The following is a 21,636-nucleotide window of genomic DNA, read 5'->3' as shown; positions in this document are numbered from 1 at the left end:
GTTTTGGGGCTTGCCTAGTTCGATGGTGTCTTTGCCAGGTGGGTCCAGATCGAGGTTCAGATCCCACGGGCCAGCGACGACTGCAGTTCAGCCCAAGTGCCGAATTTCTTGGCTTGGCAGTTTTAGTCTGCTTTCACCAGGCCAACCCCTGATTATTGGGTTGACTGTGCTAGCTAAGCCTGATTAGCACTAGGGTGTGTTTGGTTCTCTGGTCTTTTTTATACGGTTACCTCTTCTGCAGGTTGGTAAGGTTACCCTCTTTTAGGCATTTTCTCGAACAAGTGGTGGGCAGCGAGCACAAGGACACGACAGAGAAGGGCGAGCAGAACGAGCATGGTGGCACCATGGTGGACACGGCAGAGCGAGCACGACGGCACCATGGCGAGCACGACGGCATCACGGCGAGCACGACTGGAGCACGGCGAGCACGACTGGAGCACGGCGAGCACGACCGCGCGGCTGGAGCACGGCGAGGAGCCGGCGCAGCGCGCTTAGCCGGCCCGCCGCGTCAGCCGCCTGCATGCTCCTGGCCATCCTTACGAACCAGCAGCTCCGTCTTCTTCCTCGACGCGGGGCCGCGGGACCGGACGGAGCTCCCTTGGCCACCTGCGCCTCGTTCTGCCTGCGCGTGCTCCTCCGTCTCCGTCGTCGGGAGCAGTAGCCGCGGCTCGCCCTGGTCCGACGCAGCAACTTCGCCGTGGCGTGGCCGAGCGGGCCGCCGGTCACGCGGGTGTTCCTGACCGGATTCGACACCGGCCTCTCGGCGCGTGGCCTCGCCGAACCTGGTGCATGTGGCGGGCACGGTCTGGCGGTGCGGGTCAAGACCTCCGTCACGCCGCCCGAGTCCTATCCGGACTTTCCCCCTGCCGCAGCGGTTATGGTGGTGGTGGCTACGCGTAGTGTTGTTCACAGAACAGGTGTTACCATGTGGGTTATGCTTCTTTACGCAGGGTGAAGTGGATGGTGCTGGCCGAAAGCCTTGGCCGGCTATTTACAGTAATATTTTTATATTAGTTTCTCTTCATAATTGTGCTTAAATTATATGCTTTACCATTTATTAACTTCTGAATATTAGTTTCTCTTGATAATTGTGCTTAAATTATATGCTTTACCGTTTACTAACTTCTGAACACCAACATTTTTTACTAAAACAGTAATCAGTATGGACACGTGGTATGCTATTGTTATGAAACGTGGCAGAACCATAGATTGGCAAAATTATATGGCCGGTGTCGGTCGCCGGGCAAATGGGCCCCACAGTAGATCCCACACTCAACGTTGAACGTTGACTTGGTCAACGTTAGGTTTGATTATGGTGGGTGGGGCCCACTAGCAGACCCCACTGGGACGTGGCTGATGACTAAGCGCTGACGCGTCGCGCAGTTCGCATCGTTAACGTGGTACTGTTGCCGTTTGATAACTGGGCCTCTGCTGGGCTGATGTCTGGCTTGGGCTGGACCAGAAACAGGTCAACATGTCTAACGGGCGGATCTGGTGCCCGCATGCCACCCGACCGGCGATATGCCGGGCCGCCGGGGCGACGGCATGGTGTACATGCCGCGCACGGCGCACGGGGATGCTCGCGCTGTGGGGCGCAGTTTGCTGGCGCACCCGTGATTCGCTAGTCCGCGACGTCGTGGCGCCGCCGCCGGGCGGGACGATGCCACGATGGCGTCCGTGCCTTCGCTGGTCGGCTACAGGGAAGAGAGAAGAAAGGCGACGTCATATAGGTTTTCTTAACTTTGGACGCCTCGATCTGGTAGTCTAGGAAAAAGGAAACTCCGATCTGCATTCCAAAAGAAACTCTGAGACGGTGCCGTTGTTATGCACGAAAAGTCCGAGCTGGTGGGACCCATGGACGGTCGCGATCGAGTCGATGTCCCATCGCACGGCAAGTCGGCAACCCGGCCGTGTCCTCCAAGACTTCGCCTTCCGCGCGACCCGACCGCCGCGACCGCTATATATCCACGCCCCCCGCGCGCGGCCGTGAAATCACTCCCACAACGTCCGCTTCACCTTGAATTCAATCATCAATCCGAAAAATCCAAGGAGCTCGCGGGCGGAACCATATCCCTACTACATCCACCCTCTCATGGCGGCGACAGCCGTGGCAAGCCGGAAGCGAGGGACGGAAGCCGCCTTCCTCGACGACCCCTTCTCGTTCCCCGCCGCCGACCTGCCGCTCCTGCATACCAAGCGGGGCCGGTGCTCGTCGTCGATTGTCGCCGCGGACCTCGGCCTCAGCTTCCCGCTCGAGTTCGACCCGGTCGAGGCGCTCCATCTCATCTTCCCCGGAGAGGATCCGCAGGTGCGTCCATGTACGTACGTGTGCGTTTGAGAAAGTTTATTTGATACATGGATGCTTTATGGATGCTTTATTAGTCCTAATAATCAATCACGGCGAACAGGAGGCTTAGAGCGCGCCTATAGGCGAGAGGTCAAGCCAACGAGGTCCTGCAATTAGCTAGCTGCTAGCGTGACGACATCATTACAATATGCTATCTAATAAACTTGACTCGAAAATTCTGTGCCTTTTGGATTTCAATCGATGCATCGAACATAAATCGGTGTCCTGACCAATTGGCCAATGAATATCTTCAGTCATGTGTTTTCTTATCCTACACAAATTGTTACTGGTTAGGGTTTATGCAACTAAAATCATTTTCCCCCTTAATTTACAGGTTCTACAAAACTATTTACAAGCGTCAGGAAATGTCTTGGATGCTGCAATCAGGGCATACAAAGGTTATTTGGCAGAAAGAAGCACAGAATCAGCTTCTGCCATGAACCATGTTCCATCTGACAACGAGGAAGGCGATAGCATCCTATCTGAATCTGATGGTATGCAGCCATGTTTAACATCTCAATATTATTTTCATGCAACCAAATTTATTTAATCATTTAAATCAGCTACCGATAACTTAAACCTTACTGCATCAATGGCTATTGCAGTTGACCTGACAGTGGAAACCATTCCCACCAATTGCTCTGGATGGGCTGAGCTCATTGTCAAGGAGATGTCCTCTGCTTCGGATTTGACTGATGCCAAGAATCGCGCCTTCAAGATACTCAACCTGTTGGAAAAATCTGCTGTCAGGAGTAGCCCAGATGAAAAGAGCAAAGTGAACAAGGTATCAAGATTGCCTAAAGTTAAATGATTCTTTATTATATTATTATGAACCATGTTCAATAATGCTTATCTCCTTCCTTCCAAGCTGACCTGAATTATTGTTGTCAATCCAGGAGCACAAGATAGTGAAGCAGATGCTGGGATCCCTGCTCCACCAGAACGGCGTCCTGAAGCGTGCATTCCTCATACAGCACAACCGACTCAAGGAGTATCAAGAGATGGTGCAGGAGCGATCTCAGTTCAACCAGATTCTCGAGAAGTACCAGAAGCAGATAAAGGCGTTAGAGGTAGGTTCTGTGAAATCATTGCTATAATGCTTAACCTGTATTTTATCTTACCTACTAGTACTAACCTTCTCATCCTTACCATCCAGGAGAAGAACAATGCCTTGTCATTTCATCTTCAAAATGTGAACCAATGCAGAAACACCTATTGGCATCGCAATCCAGATGTCTTCTAATCGATACGGTTGTCAGAAAGGACATGTCCTCTAATTATACTGCTGCTACAACTTACGAGTCAAGCTTGGAGCTTAATCCACAAGATCCTGAGACTGCAAAATATCTTTTTCTCTCTTCCAGCTAAGGAGAAGAAAGATGACCAAAGAAAGGACATGTCCATGTGGTGTTGCAATTAGTTTATGTTAGTCTGGATTGTCTGTAGAGGGAGACAATGAAAGAAAGGACATGTTTACGTGTTGCAATTAGTTTGTGTGGATTCTCTTAGATTATAGTTGCTCTAGATGCAAGCGAGCAAAATTTGACAGAGTTCAAATATTCATGTACCATTTGTTTTAAATTATTGATCGAATTGAGACTGTTCCCCATCAAGCCGGAAGTACTCAGTCCCAAATATGATTTGTTGAGAATTGGTAGCCAGCACCAGTGGAGATGTTTTGATGGGCGCTTATGGGTTTTGAATTACAGCTAGCAACCAGCGTTTTTTTAGATAATGGAAAAATTCCAGCTTCAACCTTCTTCTAAGAAGAAGCATCACCAATCTAAACTTATTATGGCAAGATTCTGGTAGCTAGCAACCAATTATAAGCACCTTTAACATTGGAGCACATAATAAACAATTTGTATTTGTATTTTTATTCGGCGTCGTTTTATCTTCTCCGTGGACATTATTTACACCACATTGCTTCTAGATCTGATCTCCATAGTATAATTCGCATCGCCATTCACCTACTCCTTAAAAAATGCTGGTCCACGCGGCATCTCATTTCATGGAATTTTGTTTTGCCGACTAGAATCGTCTTAGCACTACACTTGAACGAACTCTACTCTACTATGTACTACTACTAGACCTCGAGGAACAATCAGAGATGCAACCGAAATCATGGACCAAGAACTCCATTCATCCTACCATTACCTCTTCTGGGCAGCGATCCTGCTGCTGCCGCTCATCGTCATCAAGCTCCGGCGACGCAACCGCGGCAATAAACCGCCTCCCGGCCCATGGCAGCTCCCGGTCATCGGCAGCCTGCACCACCTCGTGGGCGCGCTCCCGCACCGCGCCATGCGTGACCTGGCGAGGCGGCACGGCCCGCTCATGCTGCTCCGCCTAGGCGAGCTCCCCGTCGTCGTGGCGTCGTCGCCCGACGCGGCCCGGGAGGTCATGAGGACACACGACGCCGCGTTCGCGACGCGGCCCCGGACCGCCACCCTCCGGGAGCTCACCCGGGACGGCCTCGGCGTCGCGTTCGCGCCGCACGGCGAGCACTGGCGCCTGCTCCGCAAGCTCTGCGTCACCGAGCTGCTCAGCGCGCGGCGCGTGCGGTCCCTCCGCCGTGGGCGCGAGGCCGAGGCCGCCAGCCTCGTCGCGTCCGTCGCGTCGGCGTCGTCGTCGTTGTCGAAGCCCGTGAACGTCAGCGCCCTCCTCGCCACGTACGTCACCGACGCGGTCGTGCGCGCCGTGGTGGGCGGCCATATCAGGGACCGCGACGCGTTCCTGGAGAAGCTGGACGAGGGCGTCAGGGTGGCCGCCGGGTTCAGCCTCGCCGACGTGTTCCCATCGTCCAGGCTCGCGCGAGCGTTCAGCGGGGCGGCGCGCGCCGCGGAAGCGCACCACCGCGAGATGACACGGCTCATGGACGGCGTCATCGCGGAGCACCAGGAGAAGCGGGCGGCCGGTGCTGGAAACGACGAGGACGACCTCCTTGACGTGCTGCTGAGGAATCCAGAAGGACGGTGGCCTGCAGGCCCCCCTCGACATGGGCACCATCCGCGCCGTGATCATTGTAAGCTCAGCTCTCTCTCTCCCAACGTGTTCGGCGAAATTACGTCCCCCTTTTGCAGTGTGTTCGACGATCGTCACTCCGACGACATTGACAAGATAGTATTTTTCGGACGGGGCGTCGTGCACTTAGGATCTTTTCAGCGCGGGGAGCGAGACGACGTCGACGACGCTGCAGTGGGCCATGGCGGAGCTGATGCGGCACCCGGCGGAGCTGCGCAAGGCGCAGGCCGAAGTGCGTCGCGTGCTCGCCGGCCACAACAGCGTGCCGGAGGACGCTCTGCCAAAGATGCATTACCTGCAGCTGGTCATTAAGGAGACTCTGCGTCTGCACGCTGCAGTGCCGCTGCTCCTCCCGCGTGAGTGCCAGGAGGAGACGCGCGGCGTCCTCGGGTACGACGTGCCCAGGGGTGCCATGGTGCTGGTCAACGCTTGGGCGATAGGCCGGGACGCCGCGAGCTGGGGCCCCGACGCCGAGGAGTTCAGGCCGGAGAGGTTCGAGGACGGCGGCGCCAGGGCGGAGGTGGACTTCAGGGGCACGGACTTCGAGTTCGTGCCGTTCGGCGCCGGACGGAGGATCTGCCCCGGCATAGCACTTGGCCTCGCCGTCATGGAGCTCGGTCTCGCTAGCCTCCTCTTCCACTTCGACTGGGCGCTCCCCGGTGGCGCTGCGCCGGAGGAGCTGGACATGGCCGAAGGGCTCGGGATCACGGCGAGGAGGAAGAACGACCTGTGGCTGCAAGCCACCGTACGCGTTCCTGTTCCTAATGTGTAGATTTTTCTGAATGCTTGGGATTTTGGAGTAGGAGGTGAAGGTTTCCTGTTATTATTAAAAAAAAGGCTGACTAGTATTTGTTTCGGTTCCTGATAAAAGATTCAACCTCTTAAAGATTGAGATAAAACAAACACACCGACTCGTATAATCGATGCAAGAATACAAATGCCACATCTACCAATATACTTCCTCCAATTCAGCGTATAAGGTGCACAATCTGTGACCAATAGTTTGGTCAACAAAATTGTAACTGTTGTAGTACAAACTTGACACTATTAGATTTGTAATTAAATATAATATATCCAATAATTATAAGTTTACAATCATAGACAATATAATGTAACATAAATAGTCAAAATGTACTTTCAGAGACCGTGTCATATCATATTACGTCTTATAAACTATATCGAATGGAGTATTTAAGTCTAAATGAAGGTGGCTATGAGGTACTGAGGATTATTTTTAACATTCTCACTAGGTTTATATATCACAAAACTCTACACGTCAAACTCAAATTCAAAGCAAGGATGCCAAACTCTACACATTGGAATCAATTTTTAAACGAAGGTGGTAATGTGGATTATTGAAGAGAGAGAGCTTATATTTGAATTTATTTAGAGAATAAGCTTTTAGATAATCCAATGTGATCGTTGGAGCAACATCTAGTAGATTTTCTTGGGGCTATTTATATCCTCCAATCGGCGTTCAAGGGTGGGAGACTAGAAGATTAAGGAGTATGCTATAGTTGCAACCTCATATGAGAACTTAGTGATTATATCAAAGGCATCATTAGAGCAATTAGAGTGACTAGTGCTTGTTTAGGCCTTAGAGCTTGAGGGCTTTGAGATATTTGGCTATTATGCCATTGTAATCTTGGTGAGTCAGAGCACTTAGAGGTCTTTGTGACCTTCTCCTTGGTGGCCATCCGGTGTCGATCCTCCGTGCTTGGTTTGGAGCAACAGCGACTTGCATAAGGGGACGAGGAGACCCTACTTTGGTGGTGAAAATCTTTAGCGAAGACGACGCTAAGCTAACCGAAAGAGTGGGTGGTGAGCCAATGTGGTTTACGGCGTGCCTTAGTTGACGGGAGACTTGGTGGCGAGCGCAACATGTGAGGAAGGTTTGTTGACCGGTAGTGTACCTTGGTTGAGCTCCGACATGGACTGAAATTGCTTTTATAGAACCAATACCACAGGATAGATCACCTTATCTTCGAAGTTTGCCCTCTCTGACAAGTTCTTTACTTACTGCATACTTTCGCTTATGCATTCTTTGTGTGACACTTACCTTCCTAGACTAGCCTAGACGAGCGACATGTTTACGCCTTACACTCAAGAAAACCTATGGATGATATCCGCTTCACGGCACTTCACTTCGCTGTCTCCCCTTTTCTGTCTGATTCCACTCCTTTCTGCTCGATTCCACCCATATGAACATGTAATAATATGATGAACCTTGCTATGGGGTGAACCCATAACCCTTACAAGAGGAATTGAAATGCTATGTGAAATTGAAACCAGCTAAGGTTAAATGAGCATATGCTAGCACTGCTCGTGGGACTACAATCCAAGAAAATCGTGGTTCGTTTGAACTAATAACTAGCTAAAAATCTTGTGACAGCTTGTAAGAACTTGGCTAAGTGCGGTCGTAGGGACCAAACTTTTTTCCATTTTCTACAAAAAAAAATGACCTACAACGAGATATAGCAATCTTTCTCTGACGAATATGTAAGCCATGGATCAAATAAACCATACCCGGAAAAATGGAAAGACACAATATATTTGGTAGCCAATTGCATGAAAGCAACACGTTTAAATCAAACTGTAAGTGGAAAATTTTGGACCCATGGGCGGTGAATCCACCTATCCCGTATCCCCATTTCAGGGGCAGTTTGTAAAACAGAATATCTTCATATGTTATTAATCTGGGGCAGACAGCTCAGCAGCTATGCTTAGAAGACATCCGGGTTGAAACGCCCAGGTATGGAGCTGTTCTGCTGAGCCTGCTTGAGGTGCATTGTGAGTGCATAGTTGTTTATCTGCAAATGTATGGTCACAGACCCCAAACGTTTCTTCAGTTGATATATCACAACAGGAAAAGAAGCATAGTAGAAGACAGGACTAGGAATATCACCTCCAGAGTCCTAACTTGCTCCTGGTACTGCAAAACAAGTTGCTTCAAGCTCTGGACCTCATGAGACCTCTCGTCAAACTCCTTTTGGCGCTCATGTTGAATGGCAACTGCCCGCTTCAGCACAGCATTCTCTCGCAGAACAACAGTCAGTTGCTCCTTGAGCATCATGTTTTCCTATCCCACAAAGGAAAATCAATCACTATTATCGTTCTGCAAATTAGACAATACTACAGGGAACCAAAAGTTGTAGTGAGTAGCGCATGGGTACCTTATGCAGGTTCTGTGTAGCTTCAGCTCCTGCACGCTCTACAATCGATTTCTCCAAAGCCTCCAAAGCTCTTGACGCACGAGCCCGTGCATCATCTATGTCAGAAGCATTTGTCATCTCTCTGACAAATAGCTCAACCCATTCAGGAACCATTATTACTTGTCTGGTAATTATCTACAGTAGGTGGATGTTCTGTAACCGTATCCACACCACCGTTAGGGAATACCTGCACGGAATGCAAAAAAATGATGCTACAGCAATACAATCTGGAAACTGCTTCATTGCTTTCCAAGAAAAATAATATAACGCGTTAGGAAATAAGTGTGATGCAATCAATTCATTTACTATGGTAGTAACACCACCCTAGCTGACACAAATTCCAATTACCACCAAATACAATGTGGGTTTGATGTCATATCAGGAAAAAGGTATAAGTAAAGCCAGAGACAACGTAGGATATGTTTATTGTGAGAGGGGGTCATTCAAGCCTCTGGAAATAGGATACCTTGTCTAAATAGAAATCCCTATGTCCTTACATTCTATTTAGGATTAGGAAAAGGTGTAACCACTAACCAGACCTGCTTTTGACATATCTATAGCTAAAACCAAAACCAGATAAAGCACCAAAACTATAAGACAAGTAAGCTTTGCCAGACCATACAAATGTGCGGCGAGCGCACGCAAAGGGTTTGGTTAAGATATGTCAAATTCCGCCAATCCAATTCTACATATATAATTAATTCTATACAAAAATCGGAGACAAACAACAACAACAACAAAATCAGATACAAACATGTGTTGAAATTGAACAGCATTTGATGGACTAGATATATGACAGTAACAAATTTATGAATTAAGGAAACCTGAAATAGTGAAATACTATAGTTCTGAATAAAATTGGAGGAAAAAATTCAGTTGGGGTACCGAGAACCACTCCCATTGAATCATTTGCAGGTGACTATTATTAAGTAATAGAACTACATGGATGAGGATGTACAACTGTTGCTATATGAATGGGAAAACAGTAGTCTCTGGTAGAAAACTAACCTTCAACGGAAGGCTGAATTTCTGTATGCTGACCATTTTCAGGTTGGAAACCAGTTGATGACAAGATAGCCTCTTGTGACTCTAAGCGCAGCAAATTCAAACTCTTTATTGCAGAATCCAAGTCGTCTCCAGATGCTTCCAGAGCTTTTTCAAGCAACTACAATTATTTAGAATTAGAACAAACATAGTCAGCTGTGTTGCATATGTAATACTCGAAGGTAAAGTATAAATTCAATACAAAAAAGAACTAGCTCATACTGCATAGAAGTAATTCAATCTATCAGGATCCAGCAGGAGGGCAAATTTCCATCTATGAAGGAAATCATGTATATATTGAATAAATTCATTGTCTACTTACTGGGGACATCACAGGCTCAAACTGGCTACAATACACAACTTGCATAGCTACCAAAGAAAGGAGCCACAGAAACTACAGCACATCCATCTCTGGTCGACCATCCTTTGCATAGTTAATAAAACAGATACAGGTTAACAGTAAATGAAATCCTATGAAACAAACCATTTCCAGTGCCAATATGTTCAAAATCAAATCAAATGTAAAAAGAGGTAGTCCATGCTACAATACAATTCAACATTCACAGTACCACAAACATCTAAGCAAGCATATAAGCATGGTATAGGATAATACAATGACAACTGAGAGTCTTAAGGCCTAGATTCATATCAAGTGTGATTCATATCAAGTGTGGAAGTAAATGAAACTAATTGAACAAAAGGAGCCCCATTTCAGCACCTAGGCGCCATAATGTCCGATTTCACACCCAAGGTCAGATCGGAAATTACAAGGTCGCTGGCATCAAGTTTACTGACAAAGAAACAACAAATCCTCGTCGGCTTACCACCAAAAATGGTCCCACTAGTAAATCGGGAAAATGGGAGGGGGCATGGAAGGATAAAGTGAGGCAGCGGTGGAGGCAGACCTGGGGATCCATGTCGGGGAAGAGCGCAAGTAGATGGTGGACGAGCGCCTCCCGTCGGCGTCCGTCGGAGCCGCCGCAGGTGCGAGGGGGAGCGGCGGGACCGCTTGGCCGCCGGCTGGTGGGAGGAGTGAGGGGAGGGAGGGGACGGCGGGAGGAGCTCGTCAGCTGAAGATGGAGGACCTCTTGCCACAGACTACCGCAGACATGGTGCCGCCGCCCTCCCGCGCCGCCGCCGCCGCCTCGTCGCGCCGCCGCAGCCGATCCCCGCCGCCGCCGTCGCCCTACTCCCCGCCGCCGCGGGACATCCGGCAGACAGCCGCCTCTCACCCTCCCCCCCACGCGATCCGCAGCAGCTGGGCCTCGACCGCCGGTCCCGGTCCCCCAAACCTCCGGCCTCCGCGCCCTGGTCGCCGCCGCGCCGGTGCTGACGGGTCCTGATTGGTCTGGTCCGGGTCCTGACGGGCTGATGGGTTGGATTGGGTTCCTGACGCCTTCGTGCTCGCAGTGGCAGGGGTATTTATCTCGCACTTTGCATTCTCCCCCCTCTCGTTAACGTTGGATTTTTACGTATTCCCGTTGGCGTCTCGCTGCGTGTGATGTGCGCGTCCTTTTTCCGGCGGTGGAACGTGAGTGCGTCCACACCGCTCGCTGCTTTTGCTGCGCGCTGTTTGGGCGACAGGTGGGCCCGGATTGGACTTTTTGCCTTACTACCGGCGGTCCCACTCGCGTGCTTTTTCGTGAAAATAAATCTGTGACCTGTAAAAATGGTCTGGGAAAATTGTGATGTTCATATTCATATAGAGAGTGCCTTCCTCGCAAAAATCAAGCCATTTGGCTCATCAAGCTATATGATTCTGTGATCCATGTCAATTTCTGCATGATTTGTTTCAAGGAGCCACGGATAAAGATACGAAAGAAACGACTTTATCTTCCTAGTAGCGACCAGCCGACCACGCTCTGTTATGCCACAACCGCTGACATTGAGACCGTGACATAAGCAATAAGAGGACTTGACGTCCCATATGGATCTTCGAGCTATGGACGCAATAATTTCAATGAAAATATAAAGAAAGAATTTCACAGGAATCTGTAATTTTCACCTTTCCCAGACGAGGCCATGACAGTGGAATACTCCAGGACAAGAACACGCTTTTTTGAAAGGTCGAGCACTCATTTCTGAAGTGTGGAACACTCCTTAAAACAAAACAAAACAAAAAAAATCGAATTGGCATTTTAACCGTCCATAGAAGAAGATTGGTCTAGAGTGATTTCACTGTGTACAGTCATGCTAGAGATTCACCGGCTGAGAGCCAGTAAAATCTCTACATATAGGTATCCCACCAGGTTTTTTTAATTACATATATATATATATATATATATATATATATATATATATATATATATATATATATATATATATGGTGCAAAACCGGGGGCTAGGCTATTGTGTTCTCCATCAGTCTAACCCCAATTGCGAGCTGCTCCACAGCTTAGCAAAGCTTTGACTGCCCTCGCCACTGTAATGCAATGTGACAACCCCACTAAATATTACTATCCTCCGGACTTCCATGTATAAATGAACAGTACAACAGCAACACACGCACGCTTCCAGGCTCTCCTTCCCAGGGAAAGTTTATCCCGATGCTACTCTGGCACTATAGGTATGCTCATCATATAATTTTGATCAAGCCGCATAAGTCTGAAGATCTAATACACAGGAATATACATCGGTGTTTTTCATCTGTCTAACAACCAGTTAAGGACTGTCTTTTTGGGGAGAACCTCGCCACTACCTTCTTTCTCTGGCTTCACGGCAGTATTTACAGCGTTGCGGATGACAGCATTGAGGCGTAGTCCTCAGCTGCGCATTGTCAATGAGCAGATCAGAAAGCATTTTTGTTGTATCTTCATCAGTAACTTTTGTATCTTCACTGCTCATAGTTAATGAGGATCTACTATCAGAATTGTCGCCATCATCAGAAGAGCCTTGTTCATCATCTCGTGCTACAAGTTGAGCCTGGAGAGAGCAATGCAGAGCATAGATTTATTAGTAGAGATATCCACATTTAAAATTAGTAGAATTAATATAAAGTATATTTAAAACTGTAGTGGAGTGTACATCCATGAAAATTGCATTCCAGTGTGAACAATATTCTTCCTCTCTAAATCAAAACATACTATGCACTGTAACTACCAAGGTAAAATAATATATGGCTCAAACTCCAAACTCTAGCTGAACCCAAAGAAGAAAAAGTCTGTCCCTACTTCTACAAAGAAGGGATTCATAGGAGGGAATAATTCTAAACAGGAGCTACCAACACAATGTGCAAGCCTGGTTACAGAACTAAGTGCCATAAACTTGTCATTCGTCTTAATAATTCTAAAGTTGGGACCTTGATAGGGTAGTTTTCTCCAACTTCCCTTAGAACACTAAAAACAGTCTAGGTTCAAGAAGAGAATGCTGAAATAATGATATTATTACAAAGGCTGCTCCAGCTTCAGATCCAAGATAAAAATGATAAATTGAGAAGAGGAGTTCAGGGCCTTCTAATGCAAAAGTTGGGAAATTCAAGTGATCTTCAAATTGACAAAAAAAACTGAACTAGATAATACTCCCCCCAGTCAGGAATAGTTGATCTTCCTGACTAGGATAATGAGCTAGCTGCAGGTATTAACATGCTGTTGGAGCATCAAGTATTAACAACCGGAGGTAGTATTCTGTGTTAGGATAAACCAACATTACAAATGTCATGATCTTGAATAGCATTCTAAATTATCCATAGGACACTTCTTTTTTGTATTTCCAAGAAACAAAAGAAGCACTTATTTCCAAAACAACTCAACTGCTCAAACTCCAAATTTATTGGAGTTGGAGCTGTACCACGTAACTTTGGCTGCCCTCTAAGAATATAAAAACTAGAGTTTGGCCAAGCAGGCCCGTTGGAAAAAAAAATGATATTAATTTACCATCACATTTCAAGTTTACCTCGGCAACGAGTAGGCGTATTCTATTGTCTGATGTTGCTAGAAGATCTAATGCATCAGGCAAGGATGATGGATCAATAGTTAAGTTATCTTGTTCTTCTGCTAGAAATTTAGCACTGCATTCCTGTAGACGCTCCCGCAGCAGTCGGCACTCGTGAAGAATTTTCACTCGGGATAACTTTGTATGTGCTGACCTCTGTTTCTCTCTATTAATAACTCTCTGAAACAAAAAAAAAAAACATTAAAAATCAGGAAAATAAACTGATTGCATAGAATTCGAACTACGGAGTACAGACATTTTGAGTGCACAGACAGAAGCATGGATTTACGAAGAGTGAAAATAAAATCATAAGTGATTAATTGATTTGAATATGTTAGCATGCATAAAAAGACTCTTCCCCTTTCTCCAGGCTAGCTCATGCAGTTAATTGAAGGAGCAGCACTAAATCCTAATTCCCAAAATCATAGCTTGCATAAACAGATCAAGCTTTATCCATCCAAGTTAGACAAGAGATATGGAAATATTAAAAAAAAATTGATTGTGTGCTTGATCATCTTAGGTACAAATCAGTCTTATTGCTCTTTCCTGGCTTCATAGAAGGAACTTTATTCATCCAAGTTTGACAAAACAAAACACATGGAGATGTTGACACAAAACCAATAGCTCATGTGTTTGTTGTTTAAGATAATAATCACATTCTTTAATGCTAGAGCATCTTATCATCTAGCAAGCATAATGTTTTATGATAGTCTTCCCAAATAGAATGCCGGTTGGATGAATCATAAGGGTCATGGAAAGGTAAAAGGCCAGGATGTCTTGCATCATCACAAAAGTCTTGCGGATGTAACAGTTTCAAAAGGTCACAAAGTTGAACATAGCTACAGTTCAGTAGGATTTTAAGCTAAAGTCCAAGGGTAGGTGGCATGAATGAAGGATACAAAAGCAACAGGAAGAGAAGTTAGCCAAATTGGTCTAGCAAGCCACTAATAATGTTGAATATGCTGCCAGTAAGAGCAAACAAGTATTCCTAGAAACAACAGATACTGCTACTGCTACAGCTATGTAAGGAACAGGGGCATTATAATTTGATAGGCATTAGGTATCACTATACCTCTAAATCAGTCTTCTCCTCAAGATACTGATTCAACACTTTCTTCATCTCTGTTTGGCAGTTTCTAAGAGACTTGACCTCTTTGACAAGAACTTTCTTATCTGCTTTAGACTTTGCCTCAGCTTCTACAAGACGTTGTTTCAAACTCTCGACTTCTTTTTGTTTAATTTCTAATTCTTCAAGTAATGTTTCATTTTCACCACTAGCAGTTGTTTTCTCTGACTCCGCACGAGTTTTCTCATTCTGCAAATTATAAAGAGACATAATCAGTACCTTCATATGGCTAGTAAAATAACTAAGCCACAACAACAGTGGGAAAAACAGACTTGTTCAGTCTTCAGGTTTGACTCCATCTCAGAGTACTTCCTACGGAGCTCATCCATATCCCATTGCATCTGGGTAATCCTCTCTCTTTCAGCCTGGATAGCTTGTTGTAGTGTCTCTCTACCTTTTTGCTTTGTGGCTTCCAATTCAACCTCCAAATCTTTAACCTACATTACAAATCATAATTATCAAACAGAGCCTAGAATCCACAGAATGGTAATGATACACGCAAATCCATTGAGTGTACAACTAAGAATGCACAAAACAACAAAACAAAGTAACTTGGAGAACCATACAGTCTTAAACACAACATGGAAATTGAAAGTGCATTTTGTTTTTATTAAGCATGAACCTGTAATTACTAAGTAGAGCTAGATGCCATAGTCATTAACATGAAAAGCAAAGAAATACCTTTGTAGTAAGATATTCTTTAACAGCTGCTTCCTGATTTAGTCGTGCTATGAGATCCTCCATATCAGTTTTTGCTGTCCCTATTCTTCGTTGCATTGTGATCAAAAGTCTAGTCAACTTCTGTTTTTGATCATTTGGAAGGATGACTTGTGCATCCATATCATACAAAAGATGCATATCCAAACCAGTAAGATGTTCTGTTTGACTAATATGTCCATCCACCACAGCACCATCCCAAAGGGAACTACTAGCCCCTGGAACAGATAATTCACTTCCTCTTAAAGAACTCAAATCACTCCCAATACTTTCAACAGAGTCCTTCCGAGCATGGCCGGGATTAGAATCACGGTCCTCTTCTACAACTCCCCTATAAGACGCTACTGAACCAATTTCTACCATCATGTTTCAATAGAAGGTTCCCTTTCCTGTGATTCAAGCCACTATTAACATGCTCATCAGACTGATCTAAGATAGCTTCTCCAAGCACACCATTACCAGTTGCTCCTGTCAGACTGCTACCATGAGTAAGAGCATGATTTATTTGATTGGACTCAGCAAGAGAACCAGAAGCAGGTCCATCAGAATGTGGAGAAGAGTCAATACTGCTCTTTGCAGAAGAACCTACTTCAGAAGGACGCCCATTCCGTTCTTGGAAATCTAAATTTAGTATAACAGTATAATCAAATTTTCTGCTAACATATTTAACATGCACAATGAAGACAGTGAATAATATACAGTTAAGAAAAATATAATTAAAGTAGCACATACACGAACGTGCAGCAGCTTCAAGCTCAAGAAAAGCAGCAACAGGAGCACTTCTTGACAAGTCAATGTCAGAAAGTAACTTTTGCATCCACTCCTCCAATGCATGCCTTCTCTGCAAGCATAACAGTTTGAGATAGGTCCAAGAAGCAGAACACGAAATAGTATACTACTTCACGTAAAGCATCCAGTTGACACAGGGAAAAGGGGAAATTAACAAAAGTACATTGAGTTTTAAGATGCATTTTACCTCTTCTAGAAGCAACCTGCTTGAATTTATTCTTAAGAAAGCATGCTTCGGAGGAGCCGATGGGACATCTTTTCTGGGAAACGTGCTCTTAAGCTGAAGAACAGGAGTATTGTAGTATAAGAAGAAAAAAATTGAACTTACAAAAAAAGCAAATGGTTACAAATGATATATCAAAAGCAAATGAATATGTAGTAGCATAGTATCAGTGGCATATCATGTTCAGGAAATCATCAAGTTACATAACACAAGGTTCTACATCAAAACCAAATCATAAAGTAGCAAATGACCCAACATGTCTACATCAGAACAAAGCATAGATCATTATTTTGAGGCCAACGGGGAGGAAAAAGATTTAAAGGATTGTGCAAACTAGCACCAATACAGACATGGAACATTGCAACTAAAAGTGCTTGAAGATGAATGACTGCATATCTATGTAATGCACTGTAACAAGTAGCTACATCAGTAAAGTTTCTGCAGTGTGGTGTGCATTCAAGTTATTACCGAGTTACCTTTACCTACACAGTGATTCTTACAGTTGACTGCATTTCTAAAACTTACCGCCAGCAGCTCGCTAGTGCACATTTTAAGTCATTCTCAACATAACTGGATACTTAGAGCTACAAAGTGATTCTTTCATGATGATTGCATTCTAAAATTTTCTGTTAGCCTGAGTAGTACACCAGGCCAGTCGAGGTCAAAACAAAGGATCGTTATTTTTCAAAAGGAGTATGTCTGCTTTGTTAAAAGAGGTCAATGCTATTCAAGACTTGCAAAATTAAATGTGTTTTCCCTATTTCTTGTTCAATATTTTTAAACCACAGAACAACTGCACATCCATAGCTATTATTATTGCTAAGTAACAATTGTGCCCTCAGATAATGTGAGCACATTTTGAGTTACTGGAAGAAAAATATTGCAACTTGCAAGTTAAAGATGCTCAATATTTGAAAGAGCAAATGGCAACAGTTGGGATATCTGAAACAACTGCCTCCACTTACATCAGAAGATAGCTTCAGAAAGTCACTAAACCTTCTGAGAATTCCATGGCTAGAGCTAAAGCCTTCTGGAGATTGTATACCGACATGTATCCTGTAAAACTGTCCTTTATGGGCATTAAATTTAGATACAGGAAAACAAGAATGGTAGAGTTTACATAATTGAAAACTAAGATTCCCATGAATTAATGATAAGTGCCTTTTTTCCTGTGATTGCAATTAATCACATGACACAAAAAAAAAAGACTGGCAGAACATGCAATACCTTAGCAATACATTGGCATTCAAAAATATAGTTGATAACACATTAAGATGTCTAAATACTATAAATGGAGATGTCCTTAAAAGAAAATTTTCAAATATTTTGGCGTCATAAATGCGGAATAGTCTTTTTATCCATTTTCTATTTTCTACAGGTACATAAAAATTTTGTTTGTTGTATAACAAGGAGAATACCTGAAACACTGCATTTTCCAATTGGCAAATGGAATGCAACTAAAACATGGTTATCAAGGCGGTAAGGCGAGGTGTGGCGACTGACTACCGCCTTACGCTTAAGCAATTAAAGCGTGAGGCGAGGCAACGCCTTAAGAAATTAATTAAAAAATAAAAACAGCAGCTTAGAGCAGTAAATGAAGAAAAAAGGAAAGGAAAAAAGAAAAAGAAAGGAGCCGAGTAAGAAGTGGGCTTGCCCAGCCCACTAGGCAGCCCATATGCTCCTTCCCCTCCTGGTGTGGCTTCATCGAAGTCCCTATCCCGACCCCCATCAGCGCCGCCGCTCCAAACTGCTATTCCGCCTCCGCACGACGGCACGAGTGGCTGCTCTGCTTCCCTCCGCCCCTCTCCGGATGCCCTGCCCTGCTCTGCTTCCCTCCCCTCCTGATGTGCTGCTCTGCTCTTCCCTCCGCCCCTCTGCTTCCCCTTCCTCTCCCTCTCCTCTGCTTCCCCTTCCTCTCTGGTCAGTGCTCTCAGATCGACAGCCGCCACCGTCTCCCCTTCCAGATCTCCCATGCGCTCCTCTCTCTGCGCTGTATTTCTCCCGCACGTGCCAATTTCTCCAGCGTGCCAGCTCTCTCTGTGCGCTCCTGTTTCTCCCGCGCGCCCGCTATTTTCCCCGCCCTTTCTCCCGCCGCCCAGAATTGGACCCTTGTATGGCGCCCGCCACGCACGATTTGGCGCTAATCGGACGCCAAAGCGACAAGATTTCTGGACGCCACGGTCGCAAGGCGGACGCCATACGAATCTAAGGCAAGTCGTCTGTTGTGGCATCCCGCGTGGAGCGCCTTGGCGCTTAAGTGACAACAAAGCGACGCCTTAATAACATTGAACTAAAATGAATGTATTCAAGTCATCTGTGGCATGGATAGACAAAGATGGAAGAAATAAAAAGCATACAAGATAAACAATACTTACAACGACAGATTTCAAAAAGCTATCAGCGGTCACACCAGTTTCAGGGGTTTGAGTGATCCAAGAAGGCATCATCACACAGTAACTCCAACCTGTTTGAGGGTTATGTGGCCATATGGTGTTCCTTCCCTCCTGTATGCAGTCAATAGGCAATGAGCCCATGAGATGCGTTGACCAATAGATAGTTTCAGAGTTGTGTTGAAACAAATACTATAGTGAGTAGATGAAATGTTTCTTAATTAATTGAAACCCGTTAGAAACGGACAGCTTTTCATGGAAATTCTGCCACATATGTATGTGCATTAGTGAATTTTGCTCATCAAGCATGCAGAATTATTTCAGGCAGTAGTGATCACAGGCACAGCATAGGAAGAAATTTAAATGATAACATGGAAAGGATCAAGCCATCAACCAGCAAAATTACAACTGACACCTATATTCCAGGTAAGCAAAGCTACACTCAAGACTCCACAGAAGAGAAGACAGCTACTGACTAATGAGGCAAACGATCTTTTGAAGCTTGGGTACATCTGATTTTTGCAATCCCGCTCAGCAAAAGTACACCTGGAAACACATAATCAGCCCTTTGCAAGAGAATACATAATCCAAAACCCTAGTAAAGTGAAGGAAGAAAATTGGAATTGACTCATCCAATCCCACACTGAGTAAACTAAGGGTCCGTTTGGTTGGGCTTTTGGCCCTAAAAGTCAAAAGCCCAACCAAAGGGGCTGCTTTTGGAGGCTGCTTTTTCAGAAGCAGCTGCTTTTCCGTAGTACATTTTTTAAAGCTGGTTTGACCCTCCTTTTGGCTTTTGGCTTTCTGCTTTTCGAAATTGGTGGAATAAAAAGCTCTTCCATAGTTGTTAAGAGAGATAAAGATAGAAGGTATATTTTATACTTGTTTAACCAAACAGCTTTCAGCTTTTCTACAGCTCACAGCCCACAGCAGCTTTCCCACAGCTCACAGCCCACAGCAGCTTTTTCCCACAGCCACAGCTCAACCAAACACACCCTAATGTGTCAAGTCCATATTCTACAGTTTGCCAGTTAAACATGAGAAATCTAAAACCCTAATCGAAGGAAAGCTCTAAGTTACTGAATCAGCAATCATGCACATCGGGTAGGTCGCTCTACTTTGGCGAATTTTACTGCAGATCCCAACCTGCACATTTGATACCTGGACCCAATACTAGCACACGCTACTCAGCTGCAGCAAAATCCAGGTCGGAAACGCCTGCTTATGATCGACAACCCACAATACAGTAAAACACATCTACATCTCCAGAACGGACCGAATCGGCACCAAATCTAGCCCTTGAAGTGGGATCGCCGGTCCCCCAGTAGGCAGCAACGCAGCTGGCGGGCTGCGGGAACCGCATCTGCCTCCGAGATCATAGCGGGACATGGATCATGACGAGCCGGACGGCGCAGCTCGACGGGGGTTGGGTAGTAGAGATGCGAGAGGGCGGTCGCGGGCGGCGGGCGCTTACCCATCTCTTCGGGGGAGGGCTCCAGTCCATGCCGAGCGGCAGCGGCGAGGTGCCGTCGTGGCGGTGCTTCGGGGGGCTGGGGGCCTTCTTGCGCGCCCCCGCCCCCGACGACGACGACGACGTCGCCATCGCCGCCGCCCGACGTCGCCCGCGGGGCACGGTGGTGGTGGGATCGGGGCGGACGAATCTGCCGAGGCGTCGCGCCGACGATTCTAGTCTTCCACTACTGGGCTGGAGATTAGAGGCAACCGAGGAGGCGAGGGGAGCGCTGAGGCGGACGCGGTGGCGGTCGGGCGGACGCTCCCGCGGTCGCATCTAACTGTCAACGCCAGCCAAGGCAGCGTCCGCCCTTGGCCGTCCCTTCCACGTTTGGTTCCACCGCCGTGGTGCGAGCTGGGCGGGCCGGCTGGACGGGAGCGGTCGCTTGGAGCGGTGGTGCGGTTGGATCTGGATCTCTCGGCCCACGAGTTCCCTGGATTGAGTCAGTCCGTCAGACTGTTCTACTATGTTGTGCAACCTAGGCATTGTTTAGATTGCAAATTTTTACAATCTAAACACTATAATACGTTTTATTTGTATTTGACAAACTTTATCTGATCATAGACTAACTAGGCTCAAAAGATTCGTCTCGTGATTTACAACCAAACTGTGCAATTAGTTATTTTTTTTACCTACATTTAATGCTTTATGCATACATCCAAAAATTGATGTGACAGAGAGAGTGAAAAAACTTAAAACTTTGAAGTGATCTAAATAAGACCCTAGTAGAAGATTAACCATCCTCATCAAAATAAACAATTAAGTAGTCTGGCTGGCTGTATTTTAGATGCAAGGATCCAAAACGTGTTAGATCCGAATTCGCTCTCCAAAGTGTTTTTAACCAGAATTCTCACTGAAAGTCTCAGGCTCGGTGACGAATTAGAATCACGGCACATGGCTGGTAAAAATAAATATGCTTTAAAAATTTCATAACTTTTTTTATGAAGAATAACTTAAATATAACTTGCTTTAACTTGTTGCACTTAAAAAACATTACTAGACAAAATATTATCGATAATGTATAGGAGAGGCTAGAAACAGAATCTAGTAAAACAAGGGTGGAATCGTTTTAGCAAGCAAAAAGGACAAAACGACACAAACATTCTGGGGTAAAATCTTTTCATGGTTATAGTCTGGTGGCGCTTTTTTGGGTTCCAATTAATCGATCTGGCCATCCAAGTGTTGTCACGAGTTGTTCGGCTGATGGTTTTGCGGCTGATAAGGCAGCTGATACTATCTTGTTATGAAAGAAAAACATTGTACCATAGCTGATAAGCCGGGCTGATAAGTTCAAGCGAACATAAATCGTAGTATTTTTTCAAGA

At 45.7% G+C, this 21,636-nt stretch overlaps 1 protein-coding gene and 3 pseudogenes across 1 annotated transcript; 2 read left to right on the top strand and 2 right to left on the bottom strand.

Annotated features, from left to right (window-relative positions):
• The first annotated feature begins 1,981 nt into the window (after positions 1–1,981).
• LOC136522559 (uncharacterized) lies at positions 1,982–4,057 on the top strand. Its single transcript, XM_066516364.1, has 5 exons — positions 1,982–2,308; positions 2,682–2,841; positions 2,953–3,131; positions 3,244–3,417; positions 3,504–4,057. The coding sequence occupies exons 1-5, from the start codon at positions 2,093–2,095 to the stop codon at positions 3,588–3,590; spliced, it is 816 nt and encodes a 271-aa protein (XP_066372461.1). The 5' UTR covers positions 1,982–2,092; the 3' UTR covers positions 3,591–4,057.
• Positions 4,058–4,204: 147 nt separating this feature from the next.
• On the top strand, positions 4,205–7,006 carry LOC136521561 (desmethyl-deoxy-podophyllotoxin synthase-like; annotated as a pseudogene).
• Positions 7,007–7,904: 898 nt separating this feature from the next.
• LOC136519867 (uncharacterized) lies at positions 7,905–10,877 on the bottom strand (annotated as a pseudogene).
• Positions 10,878–11,661: 784 nt separating this feature from the next.
• On the bottom strand, positions 11,662–20,688 carry LOC136519866 (PX domain-containing protein EREL1-like; annotated as a pseudogene).
• Between the last annotated feature and the right edge of the window lie 948 nt (positions 20,689–21,636).

This window comes from Miscanthus floridulus, chromosome 18, assembly GCF_019320115.1.
Source record: "Miscanthus floridulus cultivar M001 chromosome 18, ASM1932011v1, whole genome shotgun sequence".
Lineage (NCBI taxonomy): Eukaryota > Viridiplantae > Streptophyta > Magnoliopsida > Poales > Poaceae > Miscanthus > Miscanthus floridulus.
Note: the sequence above shows the minus strand (reverse complement) of the source record. Positions and strands in the feature narration are given on the sequence as shown.